At 33.4% G+C, this 18,344-nt stretch overlaps 2 protein-coding genes and 1 pseudogene across 7 annotated transcripts; 2 read left to right on the plus strand and 1 right to left on the minus strand.

Annotated features, from left to right (window-relative positions):
* The first annotated feature begins 1,806 nt into the window (after positions 1-1,806).
* On the plus strand, positions 1,807-3,914 carry LOC121217716 (solute carrier family 25 member 44). Its single transcript, XM_041093773.1, has one exon. It carries the CDS (start codon positions 2,667-2,669, stop codon positions 3,720-3,722), a length of 1,056 nt encoding a protein of 351 aa, XP_040949707.1. The 5' UTR covers positions 1,807-2,666; the 3' UTR covers positions 3,723-3,914.
* A 1,241-nt stretch (positions 3,915-5,155) lies between these two features.
* On the minus strand, positions 5,156-9,291 carry LOC107906078 (nuclear transcription factor Y subunit A-3). 6 transcript variants are annotated; one of them, XM_041093774.1, is made up of 6 exons: positions 8,767-9,291; positions 7,370-7,779; positions 7,019-7,128; positions 6,858-6,932; positions 5,786-5,959; positions 5,156-5,705 (listed from the first exon to the last, which is right to left on the minus strand). In XM_041093774.1, exons 2-6 carry the CDS (start codon positions 7,623-7,625, stop codon positions 5,340-5,342), a joined length of 981 nt encoding a protein of 326 aa, XP_040949708.1. In that variant the 5' UTR covers positions 7,626-7,779; positions 8,767-9,291; the 3' UTR covers positions 5,156-5,339. The 6 variants fall into 6 exon arrangements, with proteins under 6 accessions (XP_040949708.1, XP_040949710.1, XP_040949709.1 ...); XM_041093776.1 differs by having other exon boundaries at positions 7,370-7,990; positions 8,767-9,214; XM_041093775.1 differs by having other exon boundaries at positions 7,370-8,610; positions 8,767-9,214.
* A 4,064-nt stretch (positions 9,292-13,355) lies between these two features.
* Positions 13,356-16,410, plus strand: LOC107902715 (uncharacterized oxidoreductase At1g06690, chloroplastic-like; annotated as a pseudogene).
* The last annotated feature ends 1,934 nt before the right edge of the window (positions 16,411-18,344 follow it).

Raw genomic sequence — 18,344 nt, forward strand, 5'->3', positions numbered from 1 at the left:
TTAATTTTATGTGCTTCTGTTACCTAACACATCTCTTGGTACAATGTAGTTAAGATAGCTAATCTCTAATTAAGTCGTCTGGCTTCTTTTAAGCTAATTAGTTGTAGGAGCCACATTAAATATACTAGAGTTTGACATTTATTTAGCATTAGAATACCCCTGAACAACCTTCGTATGAATGCTCGAGTGAATTATTATTTTTCAACCGCACTAGAAGAGTTGTTGAGATGTGAGAAATTATCTCTTAACCATTCCATATTTATCTAATTACCACTAAACTTGTTCGACATCTTGCCTAATAGCTGGTGGCAAATTGGCTTTCAATCTCCAACGTGCACTACCCTCGTAACGATTACCTCATCAATTGGTATATCAAGTTGTAATGCCACATCTTTGAGTGTAATCATACACTCACCGCACAGAAGATGAAATGTGTATATTTTGAGTCTCCATCTCTCCAGCAACACTAATAACTGTGGGCTCCAATTTAGTCCCGTGAAGCATACAAGACACGTATAAGAATCTCGCCTCTTTCAATTACTGTTCAATAACATGTGGTGCTCTCGTACTTAAATTGTGCATATATGTTTCAATAATTCGATATTCGTCTTGATTATATAAATATAAAAAATATAATAATATTAACAATTTAATAATGATATTAGTTAAAAATAAAAAAAAATATGATGATTATTTTCTTACCATTTGTAATTAGATGTTGGATATGTATTTGTGACCCAAACGAATTAGAGACGTTGATATTTTTAAAATCGGTAACCTTTATCAAATTAAATAAGATTAATTAATTTAGACAATGAAATAAAAATATAATATTATTAAATTACCACTAAATTAATAATTTATTTAATATAAAAATATTGTTAAACCCATTAAAATAAACAAAATAAAATAATAAATTACCTTAATTTACTTAAAATCTTTGAAACGATAAAAATCAAACAAAATCAAGAAATTACTAAATGTTAGGATAGCAAATTAAGAGAAGAAGAAATTGAGAGAAAAGTGGAGGAGTTTATATGAAGTTAGGGTTTAGGAGCTGTTGGAATGTTTTTGATTTCTTTTCACGGTTCAGATTTTCTAATCATTGGGATCTAACTATTCATATTTATTTTTTTAATTTAATTTTAAAAAGAAGAAGCAAGAAACACTTTTGCCTATGTGGCAACCACCCCACGCAAAGTCGACTTATTCCTTAAATTTAAAAAGTAAGAGGTTTAATGATAAATTTGATCACTAATATTTACATTTTTGTCAAAATAGCTCTGATTGTATTTTTGAGCTTTTTCTGGCCATCAACCTTTGTTCTTTTTTCAATCTGTTTTTTTAATAGATTTAATAAAAGTACCATTAAAAAAGTAAATAGGGATGATATAAAATTTATTACTTATGTAGCCTAATAAGATAATTACATATGAAAAATAATAAAATAAATAAATAATACATTAAATTAAAAAATAATTCTTAATTTTAAAAAATAAATATAATTATCTAAAATATTTAACTCAGTGGAAAAAGTATCAATAAACAAACATATGAAATAGTGAAACCTTTTGAAATAAAAGAAAGATTGAAACCTTAAATTTATTTGTTTAATTTGTTAAAAAATAAATTGAACAAAAAATAAAAGTTGATTGCCAAAAAAACTCAAAAAAATAATTAGGATCATTTTAATAAAACATGCAAAGCTTAGTAACCAAAGTTATGACTAAGCCAAAGTAAAATAACCTATTCTCCTAATTTTTATTTGAAATCAGCATATTTGACTAATTTCCCCGATTGGTAAAGGTTATCAAGTTTTGGTGAGAATGCATGCATCAAACCATAACTCATCAGCTCCAATGGATATGGATTACACATCATCTTACATTGTCTCCCTTCGTAAAACAAACCGAACAGGCTTAAATTGTCTGCAACACAGCTTATATAACTAAAACCTCTATTTAATCGAAACCGTCAAAATCCCAACGCTACCACCCATCCAAACGCTCAGAATCTGATTCATACAATCACAATCGCAGACAATCAAAACCTTTTGGATAACTAAAAAAACATAAAAATTAAAAAATACCTAATCCATAACCGACACTTGTCTGTTCCCCCTTCTTTAACTGTTCGTCTTATTCTCTTTCCTCCTCATTTTTCTACCTCTAATCTCCGGTCACCCTCGTCTCTTTATCTTCTTCTCTGAATCTCTCCCGCAATATCGAGAATCTCTCTTTTACAGGTAAAAAGTTCCGTCGCCGGGGATTACAATGTTTGAGTCTCCGGTAAGCGAAATAATTATGCTTTGATCGATCGCTATTTTCTTTTTTCTTTTGTGTACCCAAAGAAATGGTAGATCCGTTTGCTGTGATTCACTTTCGATCCAAAATCTGGTTGCGCAAAAGGAAAAAAAATCCCTCCATTATTGCTTTTACTTTGCTTTTAATCTCACCCGGACGGTGACTATTGACTCTGACGGTGGTGTTGGCTTCTTTTTAGGGGGGGTGAATGTGTACAAGTTTGTTGTCAAATTGTTGGGTTTTTTTTTTTGAACTTTTTGTTGGGTGATATATAAAAGTAGATATTAGCTTTGATTTTTATTTTTATTTTTTGGTTTTTGGGAGTTTTGGTGGTTTGGGGTTCGATCTTCAAAACTGGGAAAGATGAATATAAGGGCGGCCGAGGAAGAATCGGCGCAAGAGATTCATATCCCGGCCGATATAGATTGGGAAATGCTTGATAAATCCAAGTTTTTCTTCTTAGGCGCAGCTCTATTTTCTGGTGTTTCAGCTACCCTTTACCCCGTAGTTTTGGTTAAAACAAGGCAACAAGTTGCTCAAGCTCAAATTTCGGGTATCCGTACAGCCTTTTCCATTGTTAAACACGAAGGTTTCAGGGCTTTGTACCGCGGATTCGGTACTTCTTTAATGGGAACAATCCCGGCTCGAGCTCTTTACATGGCAGCTCTCGAGGTTACCAAAAGCAATGTGGGGAGTGCCACGGTTAACTTTGGGATTCCCGAACCAACGGCGTCCGCAATTGCTAATGCGGTAGCTGGATTAAGTGCTGCAATGGCTGCACAGCTTGTTTGGACGCCGGTCGATGTGGTTAGCCAGAGGTTAATGGTTCAAGGAACCCACCCGAGTTGTAGTTCACCTTGTAGATATGTAAATGGGATCGATGCGTTTAGGAAAATAGTTAAAACGGATGGCCCGAAGGGGCTGTATAGAGGCTTTGGGATATCGATTTTAACCTATGCTCCATCGAATGCAGTGTGGTGGGCATCTTATTCGGTTGCTCAGAGGCTCGTTTGGGGAGGCATTGCATGCTACTTTCGGAAGAAAGACGATGAGAGCAATGACAATGGGAATAGTAGCAGTAGTAGTAACAATAATAATACGATTAGGCCAGATTCGAAGACGGTAATGGCGGTTCAGGGAGTGAGTGCAGCCATGGCTGGAGGGGTTTCAGCTTTGATTACAATGCCACTGGATACGATTAAGACCAGGCTGCAAGTTTTGGATGGGGAAGAGAATGGGAGGCGTGGACCAACGATTGGGCAAACTGTTCGGAATTTGATCAAAGAAGGTGGGTGGTTGGCTTGTTACAGAGGGTTGGGGCCGAGGTGGGCGTCCATATCCATGTCTGCAACAACAATGATCACTACTTATGAGTTCCTCAAACGGCTCTCAGCTAAGAACCAAGAGAGCTTGGTGTAATTACATCAAGATGAAAAGAAAATTAGTGAAAACAGAGGTTTCTTTTTTTTCCGTTTATTTTGGGTTCTTTGATGTTTGTCTAAATCATGCTTCTAATGCTTTTTCTTTTTTAAGTTAGCCTGCTGATGAATGTAAATATGGTGCAGGTTTTTATGTGAATATGAATATAAATCTCTTTGTTTCTTCCCACTATATTTAATCATGGATTAACATCTAATTAATGAATGCGTTTTCATTTATAGAATTCGTGGGTCATCTTTATGTGCTTCACTTTTTTTTCATTTGTAATCAATTTCTGATAAATCTCTCAAGATTCATTTGATAGAAAAATGGGGAGGTAGATGTAGAATATAGGGTTTTTGATGGAATATGGTACTGAAATTTTGCAGAAGCATGAATTTGTTTTATTTATTGTAGTCTTTTTGTTTATAATTATTAAGCAGCATAAAAGAGCAACTTTCTCGTGGTGGGTCTACCTCAATACCTAACTCAGATTTTGGATGGATATGGAAATCAGGAATTTTGGAGTATTTGTTTAAATATTTTTAATGAATACAATTTTGATAAAAGTCATAAAAAAATTTTATGGATCTGAATCATCATGTTCATAATAGCTAATCCAGAAAAAAGAATTAATTAGTAGTAGGCCCGCTATATCCCTTTCTGTTGCAATCCTATTTGAGTTTCAACTTAACTGCCGGTAATCAATAATTATTAATTTAATCCTTTAAAGTAATTCTTATCCACTACCTGATTGACTTTACTGGAAAAGGAGACCTTGCTTTTAAAGCTTGACTTGGTTGTTGAATTAACATTTAACCCCACCATGGCCATGTATTTGTTGAGTACTTGACCAAAATTCTGGCCAAACCCTTTACTGTAGCTAGGATTAGCTCTGTCCTTTGAAATCCCTGAAAACATCATCCGCCGTGGCTCCTCCTCCTTCCATTTGCATTTCCTTCCTTTCGACATTAGTCAAAATGGGAGCACCGTTTTCTTTTACATGCAGGTTTATATTTTATTAGTTTGTTTGGTTTTGCTGTTGCTGGCCGTAGAGGAGGAGGATGATAGACGAGGGATTTTTCGATAGGCTTGCTTTGAGTTAGAAAGCGGATTTGGATCTGGGTTTGTTGATCGGGTTAACTATATTTGAGAGAAGGGTTTGCTGTGTTCTTGGAACCCATACTACTTTAATGGCTGAATTGAAGTTGAAGGTGTTCAAATACCAGCATTAATCCAAACAATCATCGCTTCTAAATCAGCCTTTTTCTCTTAGGCTTTTTGCCGCATCATAATTGGTAAATAAACTGATAATCCCTGTTTACGTATTGTGTTCAAGCTGTTATTAACTAGAAATTTTAGTCCATTAATTTAACTTCTGCAAATTTAAGCTATATATATATATAAGGTATATTGAGAGTTGACATATTGAATTCAAGCTCAAATGTACGGCAAGGCATGCAGTTAATAATTTTGACCAATATTGTTGGTGGTTTTGTAACAATCTGTGATGACAGTCCAAATATAATTAAACAGAGCCAAGGATGACTTCCCAGAGGAACAGAGCAGCCGTATTTTCATTGCAGCATCATCGAATACAGACTGCGTGGACAAGAATCAGTTCGCTCGACTATCGGAAGAGAGCAGGATATGACCAGCATGACCCGGCATGGCTTCACCAGTATGACCGGAAGGATAGCTATAGAACCTGAAATCTGGCTGCTGAAATATTTCATCACTGTTGGAGGCACTTGTGACATCAGAGCAAGAGTTAGCTGAACCAGAATCTTTGAAATTTTCTGGCTGATGAACATCTGTTACAGAGATGTTTGCAGACAAATGCAGCTGAGGAGACCTGGACATGTCCGGTCCGTGGCTTGTCGGAGTGCTTTTGGATTGGAGTTTCTTTGTGTTGAGAAATTGCCCACCACTTCCTCTAGCTCGTTTTATCGCATGAAGATGTCGAGACTCATGCATATACGGCTGCAAAACATATTTATAAAATAACTTCTTAGAGAATAGAATACCATCGTAAGGCCACGTTACAGTTCTCGTGCACATACCTTTCGAACTTTTATGAGTTTGTTCTGTGCCTCGAGCTTTGCACGATATTGTCTTCGCCGGAGAATAGCATGATACTGCTTTGCATTAACATAAATCGGTTCACCTTCTTTAAGATCCAGTGGCAGCGGAACTCGAGCAGGAAGCATAGCCATCATATGAGCATGATGAATCTGCTGGCAATGCAACAGCAAATATCTCACAAATGAATAACAAAGAAAAAACATTTTCGTATGGTCATGCATACCAAAGAGCGAGACTTAAATAGAGTTCTGGGTCATACGATTTAGCAAACACAAAAATCAGAATCTATGCCTAAAGCACTTCAATGCAGAATCAACAAGTCAGAAAACAGAGAATAAAATTTAAACAATAAGATCTAGTAACCTCGACTATTTTTTTTTTCTTTTTCGGTTACTTAAAAGACAGTTGACAAGAAGAAATATCACTTAATGCACTGCTTTTGCCACTTCCATACTTTATATAGTAAAACCACTTCCTACAATAAGATCATGAAAGAAGGCTTTTCTCATAAAGAATCAATTTGATAAGAAAAGGGAAGAATAATGAGAGTAAAGTAAGATGCAAAGTGAAATAGAATGACAGAAATTAATATGCAGCAGAATAGTCCGCTGATGTGCTTGATGAACATTAAAGAATTAGAACTGTAATTCGTAATCCAGGCCGGCTAATGGAATCTTTATGACCCCAGGAAGGTGCTAGTGGATTAAAATAATGGTCTATAGCATCTATATAGTTTATCAAAATCAACATCCTCTGACCTTTGCTTTCATATTAACTTTCCATAGCATCAAGGTTACATTTAGAGTAATTAAGGACTAGATACTTTAAAATGGTTTTAAAAGTCTAGGTTCCTTCAACTCCCTTTTCTTTATGAGATTCCTCGAAGAGGAGATTACATTTAGGTCATAGTAACAAAAGGTAATGAAACAGGGTTTTAAAAGCAACCATCCTCGTTTCTATGAACCGATAATATGCATACTGGAGTGCTTACAGTTGAACAAACTTCAATGTGGTGCAACAGAACCGGATACAACATGACAGAACTCTTACCATAGCTTGTGATCCATAAGCAGTAGCCGCTACACTGCCAAAGTATGGGTTGGCATAATGGTGTGGAATGTGAACCTGCAGTAGAAAAACAGACATATGAATGTGATATATAAAACACGATGCACCTAAATAGCAGGCAAACCACATAAATAATAACTTACGATTGGTTTTCTATAACCTTGTGAAGGAGGAAAGACATGGTCCTGAGTTCCCGTTACATAGGCTAATTTAGCATGATTTCCTACAAGCTTCCCATGAGTTCCGTTACCTCCTGAGGAGGGGCAAGAACAGCTAATTAGATATACCCTTGTCCAGGTGACAAGAGAAGAAAAAAATCACATCAATTTAACCACAAAAGAAAGGTAATATTATGTTAAGGGAAGCACTATCACAGCTATGGCAACGTATTAACATCTACAGCCTGGTAGAAATCTGAAGTCCCCTTATTGTTATTTATGCAACATCAAACTTAGAGATCAGCAAAAGAAGGAGTACTCGACAAATATGAAGACCTGATGATGCCGAAGTTAAAGTTTGCCCATAGAGATTGCGGTCTTTGGCACTAGCCACTTCAGGGTAAGATTGACCAGTTGATTGAGTTGATGATGAGTCCTGGTCCTGAAATTGGAAACTTAGTTGCTCGTTGTTATGAAAGTGTTGAGGCAGAACACCCATCTTCAGGGTTAAGCTTTCAGATATGGAAGATTGCTGGACCTGAGATTCAGTTGAGTTGCCCAAAGATGAGCAGCCGACAACATACGTGCACATCGAATAAGCATTCACCACAGAATCCTTTTTATGCAAGTTTGCATTGCGCTAAACTACCCTCAATTTCTCGACTTAATAAAACAAGTATGGAGGATCTTTAAATGTTAAAAGGAAGCCTTCATGACTATGTTTAGCAAGCTCATGCATCAATGACCTAGCAACGAGCCACACACTCTCAGTTCTAGATATTTAAATCAGAAAAGATAAAAACAAATAACCGCAAATGCTTCTTCGACCAGGCATCAGAAAATTTGTTAAACTGATTTTTAGACTCCTACTTATAAGAAGGAACAAATATAGAAACAACTTGATGGTACACTGGTGAAGTTGAATATGAGTCTCTTCATACAGGTTCACTGAGCAATCTAAAAAATATACAAGAGAAACTTATTTTCAATGATTGAACTATCATATAAATAGATAGCAGAACTGTCATGAAATCCATATACACACCATTGCAGTTCATCATCTGAATTCTGAATTTACATTTTACTCTTGCCATTGAATTCATATATTAATTAGCCTACAAATGGTCAATGAAATTCCATATTGAGGTGGTAACAATGCCTCATTCTGAACAGAAACTATATAGGAAAAATTATAATAAAACCGATTGAAGAAGCCATTCCTTTTCTCTTATCAAAATGCAGCAACTTTCAAACCATAAGCATTTCCTCTATGTTATGACCTAATAAGTAATAACATAAACACCAAATATATCAACCATTTATCCCCAAGACAGATATATAAAAGAAGGATGACCCAATTAGGGGAAAAAGAGAGCACTTGAATGGATTCTTACTCGAAGCAAATTCTATATAAGCTTGAAGTCAGAGGTTTTAAAATGCATGCAAAACCCGAAACCAAAAAAATTCAAAGAAAGAGATGAATGTTGAATCAAAAACAGAAAACAAATCCATTAATCAGCTAAGCATGAAAATTCCAACCCATCGTCACAGCCTCCAAATCCAAGCACATACAGAGCCTAGAACATTATAGACGCAACAAAACCTTTCTTATCAGACTAAAACCAATCAATTTCATAGTAAACAGAAGGACAAAAAAAAAACATAGTTAGATAAAACAGAAGAGTAAAAGAAGCCCAGAAAAATAAAGGAAGGGGGGAGGAAAAAAGAAACACCTCTGGAATTTGATGAAACAAATGGGGATTGTTCTTCTAACATTTGAGGTTGGATTTGTGCATGTATAGCAAAATATAAAAACCTCTCTCTCTCTCTCTCTCTCTCTCTCTCTTTCTGGGTTTCTCAGAAGAACCCCGACCCTTTTCATTGAGACCCTTTTTAAGGAAATTAATTTGTGTTTGGATAATATTGATTACTAATACATATCCTCTTTTTGATAATTTTTTTTTGTCTTTTCAGCTCAGCCTCAGTGGCTCACCACCGTGACCTCTTCAGTCTTCACAACCATCCTCATCATAACTGTGGTGGTTCTACTTCAAAAAGAAAAGAAAAAACTCAGTATTTTTGTTTTTCCATATTATTATTTTGGTTGAAATATACAGTAAATTTATGTAGGAACAAATTTAGAGTTTACAACCTTTTAAAAAATTTAAGTTGTTTCTGACACATTAATTATATTCATAAAAAATTTTAAAAAATTTAAAAATAAAAAAGACTAAATCTTTCAAAAATTAAAATTTAAAGTTATAAAAAAGACAGAGAATTGTAGCATATTTGTTAATATAGTATCGTGTTGAGCTTTTTCTTTTTCCTTTTTTCTTTTGTCGTGTTGTGTTCATGTTTTTTGCAATCAATTCTTGTTTGAGAAACACTCCGCAGCCGACCCAAAAATTCATTTGCACTTAATTTCACGCGCTTGGGTAGCGCGTGTTCTCTTTCTGGGTTTTGATTAATTGGAGTTCTGTTTTTCCTTCTTATAGACAGCAAATTATTCATAATTTTAAAATGTAAATTTTATATATATATGATTTTCAAATTCAACAGAAAGAATTTTATTTTCAGTAGAAGTAAACAATAAAATCAAACAATTTTATTAAATAAATTATTATCCATCGATAAGATCTCTTAAACTAAAATTGAAGATCTTCGAAAAGGCATATAAAACTCACATAATGAGTGGGACAATTTCTTTATAACACCATTAATATATATCTGTACTTGGAAAAAAAATTTCTCTCTAAATTAAACCTCAATCGTGTTTCATTTATTTTCAAAAATAATACTTAATATAATATGCTTTGATAACAACTTTGGATGCCCATCTAAAAAATTGAATATAGAGTTTAAGATTCAATTTGTCAGTAAAACAGAAGAAAGTAATAATAAATAGCATATAGGATAAAAGTGAGGAGGTCATGCTGAGCTTGCCCACGCTCTCAATGTTGACATTCATTCTTAAATTAATCGAACTGCTGGCCCTATATTAATATACATACCAGGAAATGAAATTACCAATATTGATTCTTGGATTGGAAAATGAAGACAACATATAATCCAAACATTGTTAATCTATTTTTAAACAAATTTCACTGCCCATGTTTAATTTTATACACCCAAAAAAGATTATTTCTCTCAACTCCAAACAAACAGACCAAATTCCGACAGAAGAGAGACAGCGTTGAAGAAAATGATGATATATGCGACTCCAATTCTCTGAAGCATAAACTGAACCAAACTTTCCATTCAGATCACTGCAATTTCTACAATATCATGAACAAGGCAAACCTATGAGCAGCAGCTGCTGCTGCCTCCGCATTGGTTCACAGCTACATACAAACAAACTCAAACCCAGGCAGTTGATAGATACACCCATCAGAGCATTGACTACTGAATATTGAGATATCATTTTTCAAAATTAATATTTCTTTCTGAAAGGGTTTTAAATTGGACTAATAATCGGATCTTAAAAAAAAATATCGAAATATTGAATTGAAAAGATTTTATACGGGAAAGGGGATAACTAAGGAATCACATATAAAGGCCCAACATTTTTAGTTTGAAACAAAATTTGAGCCCAAATGCTTTGAAACCCAAAACTCATCAACGTAATCTTTTTTTATTAAAAGGAAAGGACGTTTGGTTTCAAAAAAGTAGGAATGGTTTTCTTAAGAAAATGAAAAATATTAAAATAATTAAAAATATTTTCTAAAAGTGAAAAATGATGAAAATAAATGGATTAGCCCTGGTTCAGATCATATAAATGTCAAAATATCTTTTTAACAAATTTTCAAATATTAAATCGAATCCGTATAAATATATAAAAGAATATTTTTTACGTTTCTATTATAGGAAAAGAGTTACCAAGCATGTTTTCACTATTGAAAACGAATTTTTATTCCTGTTTATTAAATATATTTTTTAATTTTTAAAAAATAAATTATTATTTTTTAAAACGAGAAAAGAAAATGAAAATAATCAAACAAAACTTTAATGTCAATAAAAGTATTAAAAAGCATAAATAATTTATCGTTACAACAGCGACTAAATTGACAAATAATCTATCCCATTTATCTGAAAATGTTTTTGAACCAGAAACAAAAACTTGATCCTGAAATTCAGGATGTACCCAATGAAAATAAATAGTTGAGTGTTTTTTCATTGAATCCAACTCACGTGTTTTGCATTAATAAATAAACTCAACAGATGCTGATGAAATTTTGTACTTGGCATTTATGTGACCTATATTTAAGAGTGTAGTCATGGTTAAGTATGGGTGTTAGGGTTGCTTTGGATTCCCGTTTATCATTACCTCAATGCGTTTTTTATTGATTTCTATGCAATTGCTGCTAAAATTCTTTTTGGAAGACCAAATTCCGATACAATGGAAGGAGACCTCAAAATTTCCACTGCTCCATAATTACAAATAGATAACTATAAACATAAGATATAAAATGTAGTAATAATAAATTGAACAATTATAATTAAATACATAATTAATTTTGAAATATTAAATAAAATAAATAATTGAAAATTTCTCATTCTTTAATTCATTTTAATTATTTGTTAATAAAATTATTATTAAAAATAAATGTAATTGTAATAATTTTTAATCATTTATTAATTTTGTAAATATTAAGTAATCTAAAAAAATTATTATATACAAGATTGAATCAAATGTCCTTAATGGCCAATTTGTCTTTTCATTATAATTCACATTGTCAACACGATTGTGTGATTGAATCCAAATACATCTATCACCACTACAATAACTAATTTCATGCAACCATTGCTTTTGATCTCATTGCCCATCCAAAATAAGCCTTTGATTGAATGGTATAATTATAGATTTAACAGTTTAATTTATAGCTTACCATAAATAGTTTATTTTTAACTTTTTATGGAAAAATTAAATTGAAATCATTTTTAATGCAAAATATTAAACTTTCCACCCTTTAAAATTTTTATTTTTGTTTCAGTCTCCCCTCTGCAGTAGTGTTGTGGTTGAGAGTAAAAGGGATTTGAAACGTTGTTGAAGACTAAACAAAAAGATTTACAGTTTTGGAGCATGTGAAAGCACATGCAAATGGTAAAGGAGAACAATCTTTCAGAATTAAATTATCTTCTGCACCCTCTAGCATGCCTATAGTGAAAATGGTTTAAACTTAAAACCAATCAACTTCAAGGTTCATTTATTTAGATGAATTATTTAAACCATTATGCAACCGATGTTTGCTCTTCCAACTTAATTATAATTAAGTTTTTAGGACAGAATTCAAATTAAAACAAACCCACTTGCTATAGTTTATACCAACATCATTACTTTTCTTTGTTAATTAATAGAATAAATTCTAATTGTTGTTGTGAGAATACTTGGCAACAAATACAAACAAAATCCTCAACTCTAAGGCAAAATTGTTCTTTATGAAGAAAAAGAAGCGGAAAGTACAAATCCTTGTTTAAAGAAGAAAACTAGGAATTGTGCAACTTTTTTCAATCATCTGCATTATTTGCCAAAGTAAAAAAGAATCCATGCAGATCAGCAAGCAGTGATCTTATCGGCTTTACTGCTTTGCTTTACAAGTGTTCCACCATGCATTAATTATAGTAAACATTATATATAAATATCGACTAAGAGTACTTAAAAGAAAAAACAAAAAAAAAACTTTGGACCGCAATAGCAGACAGAAAGGTGAAAAGCCATTGCAGGGCTTAGTTGGAAAGACAGCATGGCTAACCTAAACCTAACCAAACTATGTCATATAAATTAATTTGGTCATTGAAACCTCCATTGTTAAGTAACAATTGATGAGCTTTTCAACTTTGGGGAGGAAAAAGAAATAGAATGATGGTTAAAGGGATTGTCTCCAAAAAGAAAAACATGGCCATGATAGAGCTTTTTTCTTATTCTCATGGTTATCATGGGTTTTTCCACTTTGATCGTTGGCACTGCACATGATTCTAAAGACAACTCGTGTCTTTGCCTGGATAACTTATGTTTTGTTCTTTTAGATGTTGTGGATAAGGTTGAAATCTTTTTACCCAAATCCGAGCTCAATTGAAGAGTTTAATTATATATATTCAAGTTCAGAAAATGGGTCAAGAAATTCTAGTAGGGAAACCAGCATTTTATAAATATGAACAACGGAAAAGGACAAAAAGGAAAATAGCTTTTCATTTTCGACAACTCTAACACTATGTTTGGTTGGGTGTATTGGCTATGCCAATACACCCCTAATCGGTGGGCCCCACCTAATACATCTTTATTCCATCGTTTGGTTGAACGTGTTTCTAATACGCGTGTAATACAATACAGATCTAATCGGTGAAAACCACCGATTTGTAATACAGCCCTTCTGCTCAGATTAGGTGCTGCATCGTTTACCCTCCCTGTTTTACCCTCCCAATTGGCTTCCCCATTCCGTCGCCTCTTCCTTCGTTCTACCTTCGTTCTACCTTCGCCTCCCGATTGGCTTCCCCATTCCTTCGCCTCTTCCTCTGTCTCTCAACCTTTTCTTTTCTTTTTCTTTACAACCAGTCACTCTTTCAATTTGCCAACCAGTCGACCTTTTTCTTTTCTTTTTCTCTGTGTCACTCCTTCCATTGCTCTCAATTGGTGTTACTGCTACTGAAAGGTAAAGGTTTCTAACTCTCTTTTGCTCTCAATTATCTTGTAATTGTTCTAACTCTCTTCTTCTCTCTGTACTGAGTTTTAATGGCTATCTGTATTTAACATTCCTGCGGATGCTTGCTAAACTACGTACGTGTCTTGAAATTTTTCTGTGGATACTTTACTTTCCACTGGATATAAAAATTCTTCAGCAAAAATAAATAATTATATTTTGTTTTGAAAAGTAAAATAAAATCTTATTTGTGTTAGGAATTGCTTGTACAGAATTTGCCCTTGAGTTCCAAAGGAATATCATCAATGGCCATGAATGTCAGCAGTGCCTGTTTCTCAGTTTTGAGTTGCAAGAAACCCAACCGAATAAGAGCGGTTGCTTCCGAGGATTTTGCCACTACCGCTGCTCTCAAAACAGATACAGAAGACAAATTGAAGTTAGGAGGATCGGAGCTCAAAGTGACAAGGCTCGGAATCGGAGCATGGTCTTGGGGTGACACCAGTTACTGGAACAACTTTCAATGGGATGGTAAACTTTTACATTTTTCAGCTCATTTTTCTTTGATTTTTTGCTTATTTTTATGGTGTTTTGTGTAAGTAATTTCATAAAATGAAAATAACAGAATAATGGGTTTTTTCTTCTTCTCTTCCCCCCAATATTTTAATGTAATTCAGCGTTTTCTTGCTTGTGTAACGTGTTTGTATGGTTCAAAAGTTAAAAGGTTGTTTGATATCTAGATTTTGGATTATTTTACTCTTTTTTTCTCTCTAATTAAGTTTATATATTTGTATCCCTTGTATACTGGCAGGTTCTTGGATTAGAACTATTGATTTATTGTTTTCTTCCAATTACTAGGTTTAGTGTTAGATTTGATTTGTACAACTGCCACAAAGTGATGTGTTGAGAATGTTCTATGTGGAGCTCTTGGTCTGCATTTGTTGCTTATGCTTTCTGCATATCTGATTGATTTGTACTTGCTGTGGAAGCAGATCAGAAATTGAAGGCTGCTAAGGCTGCTTTCAATGGAAGTCTTGATTGCGGAATTACGTTTTTCGATACAGCTGAAGTTTATGGCTCTCCGGTAAAACACGAGATCATCTATAAATCAATTTATTTACTTTATTTATGGAAGAATATCGTTGATGATTCCTTTTTCACAGCTCGCCTTAGGTGCTGAAAATTCTGAAACTCTACTGGGAAGGTATGTGTCTTGAATTTCATTGAGGACAACGGTGTTACTTTAAAATCTCACCGAAGGTGGAATGTAGTACACAAAGTCAAATAATCAGAGTTTGGAAACAAGAACTAATGTCAAATGCATAAACTGAGTCTGGCATATATATTCTTTTTAACACAAGTAGGGTGCCATATCTTTGTTTCAGGTGCCCTTATCGGGAAATATAAACCAGAAAATCCGCCATCTGGACCTAGAGGCCGGATTTACACTCCGGAGTTTTTAACTAAGGTATGTCTCTTGAGTATTTCGTATCCCAATTTTAATTTCAGACTTGATTGCTAAGGTCTTTTTAAATATACAGCTCCGACCTCTCCTTATCAGAATTAAGGAAATAGGAGGGAACTATGGGAAAACTCCAACACAGGTTTGTTCTTGTTCTTTTGCTTGTATATATATATATATGCTTAAATCTGTTGATAGATCTGTTGCTTCAATATTATGGTCATATTAATAGCACTTAGCAAAAAGACAAGTGCATTAGAAACTCGATATTTCATGTGCTGCCCATTGGACACCCAACATCTTTAGGCATTAGGCTTGGATGGCGTTTTCTTTTCATTGCACAATATGTGACTCAGCTTAATTACAACCATGGACACTAGTCCGTCTACAACAACCTCATAATCATGGCCTACACCAGCTGGGAAAATCTTGGCTCAAGTTGGTGAAATAATTGGTACAGAAGTTGTCTTCTTTAAAGTATATTTGATTTCCATGACCCATTCCTCGACCAAACAACATATGCAATCATGCACTAAGATCACAATGAGATGAGAAAAAACCACAAAGCTTCGCAAGTGCTTTAAGTCCTCTTTGATGGCATTATCCTAATTTGGTATCTATGTATCATCTCCCCTGTAACTTTTAGATACACATCTGGAAGTTGTCACAAATAGGTGGAAACAGGCTATTTTATTCTCATACTTTTTCATCTCGAGTTGCAACTACTCGATGGGGTATTTTAAAATGTGCTGAGATCTTTTATGAAATGAGCTTTTTTTACTACAGGTGGTGCTCAACTGGTTAATAGCACAGGAGAATGTTGTGCCAATCCCAGGAGCCAAAAATGCTGCACAAGCTAAGGAATTTGTAGGTGCCCTTGGCTGGAGACTAAGCAACGAAGAAGTGAATGAGCTACAGTCACTGGCATCGGAGATAAGTCCTGTTATCGGTTTTCCTGTGGAGAAGCTGTAATTCTTTTTGCTCCGATTCAGGTTGACTTAATTCTTGAATGTTAAACATAGAATGAATAACTCATATTCTAGTATTGGTTCCTTTGAGCCTCATCGTTTGGGTGTTCATTCTGATGCCCAATTTATGGGATCAGATAATGGGAATTGTCTACTAGTGGTGTGTGGGGCAATGATTTCTACAAAAAAAAAAGAAAAAGAGAGTAATGGTTCCTCTTTCTCTCCCCACCCTGTTTGTAATAGTACCATGTAATGTATGTATATCTTTGTGGTAGTCCAGTCAAAGAAATTCAATCCTAGAAGCCTTACCATTTATTATAATGTATAACTTAAAAAATCAATTAAAGTTTAAAAATGACACATTTGTCTCCAATTCTGAAGAGCAAAACCATGAGCTGTTTATGGCATCGTACAAATCTATAAGCTTTAGCATATAGAAGATTCATAAGCAGCCATGGAATAGCTTAAGCTAGCTAAACTCATTTCCCAAGTTTTTTTTTAATTAAATAAAAATTGAATCCAACACTGAATATAATGTTTTAGGCAATGCATTTCTTTAAATCAAACAAATAATTTGATCTCTCAAACCCAAAAAAAGTCATCCTTGAATGCTTTATAAGAAGTCAAAGTTATGTCAACCAGATTTCCAATTTATTATTTCTGAAAGTTACAATAATAACAAATTACGATATGAATTTCAAAATTTTTAAGAAATGATATATTTCTTGGTTTATAAATTTTACTTTTTTTAAAAAACAGTCAAATTAGTAAACAAAAATTTATTTTCCAAATTAAAAAATAAATAAATAAAATTCTTGTCTTCTACTTTTGAGCCATACAATGTATGTTTGCTTGGTCCAATTCATATATTATGATTTGAGTCAATTAATATAAGAATATTAATTATTAAGAATTTTATTAAATTATATATTTTAATTAAAATATATTTAATAATAATTATGTTAATTTATATTTTACAGTATCATATATTATGATTTGAGTAAATTAATATAAGAATATTAATTATTAAGAATTTTATATTTTAATTAAAATATATTTAATAATAATTATGTTTAAATATGATTAAATTATTTATTATTGATAATAATAATCTTATTATAATTTAAATAACAATAACAATAATCATTTACCAAAACAAATTTATGCTAAGGGTATTCTAGTCATTTTAGTTTTTTTCATTATGCTATTACACCTCTATTCCATTCAACCAAACACAAGATTACTATTACGCCTCTATTCCATTACATTCAACCAAACAGTGGATTAGCTATTACACCTCTAATCCAATACACCTCTAATCCCAATCCACCTCTAATCCAATTGAATAGTTGAACAGGTTTTTTTATTTTTTATTTTCTGACTTGTTATACTGAAATATTTTGTTTTTCCTTCCTTGGTTAAAGTCAAAGGTCATTAATGTAACACTCATTTTCGCACATATATGTTTAAAAGGGCCAGATATTTTGGTGGTCAGTCAGCAAAAGTGACAGCATTGCCCATATTATTTGGAACCATTGGTCAGCACCAAAATCATTGAGGAAACAAATACCAGTCTGCCATTGTTGGAAAATCAGAGAAAATAGTTGCTTATATTTCTTTACTAATGGACCCTTTCAATTTTAAATAAATTAATATTACTTGAATCACTTGTTCAAAAACGATACTAACACATCAAAACCATATAATATTATGTATTATAAGATAAGCAATTTCCGTCTGGTGGCTTAAAACTTAGTTTTGGTCATTTTCACCTGAAATTATCAATGGGTTGAGAAATAAATTTTATATTTAAGGTTTGTGGAATGAAAATGATGTGAAGGAGCCAAAAAGAAAACGGTAAATCTTAAAACTCCAATGTTTACATATTGTTGGAAATGAATGCATCGGGTGTTAGGTCTTGTGATGTTTGGCCCCGTGGCTTAAAAATTGGTGTGCTTCACCGCTTGACAATAATATTCAATGGCTGTGCTTCATCTTCATTGATTCGAAACCAGTGGTTTGGGAGAAAGCAGCTGTTACCATCAATGAAAATCTTTTCTTTCTTTTTTTTAAGTACAGAACCAAGTGAAGGAAAAAAGAAAGAAGAGGTGCCCCTCACCCCCAAAATTGATGGCTCTCTTGGACCACAATCCTCTCATTATTGCAAAATTCAAGACTCTCCTTTTAACCCCATGCCTTGAAAATGACATTTTTATCACACCTTTCCTTCTCATTAATCAAATTAAGGA

The sequence above is a fragment of the Gossypium hirsutum genome, chromosome D05 (genome assembly GCF_007990345.1).
Source record: "Gossypium hirsutum isolate 1008001.06 chromosome D05, Gossypium_hirsutum_v2.1, whole genome shotgun sequence".
NCBI classification, from domain to species: Eukaryota; Viridiplantae; Streptophyta; class Magnoliopsida; order Malvales; family Malvaceae; genus Gossypium; species Gossypium hirsutum.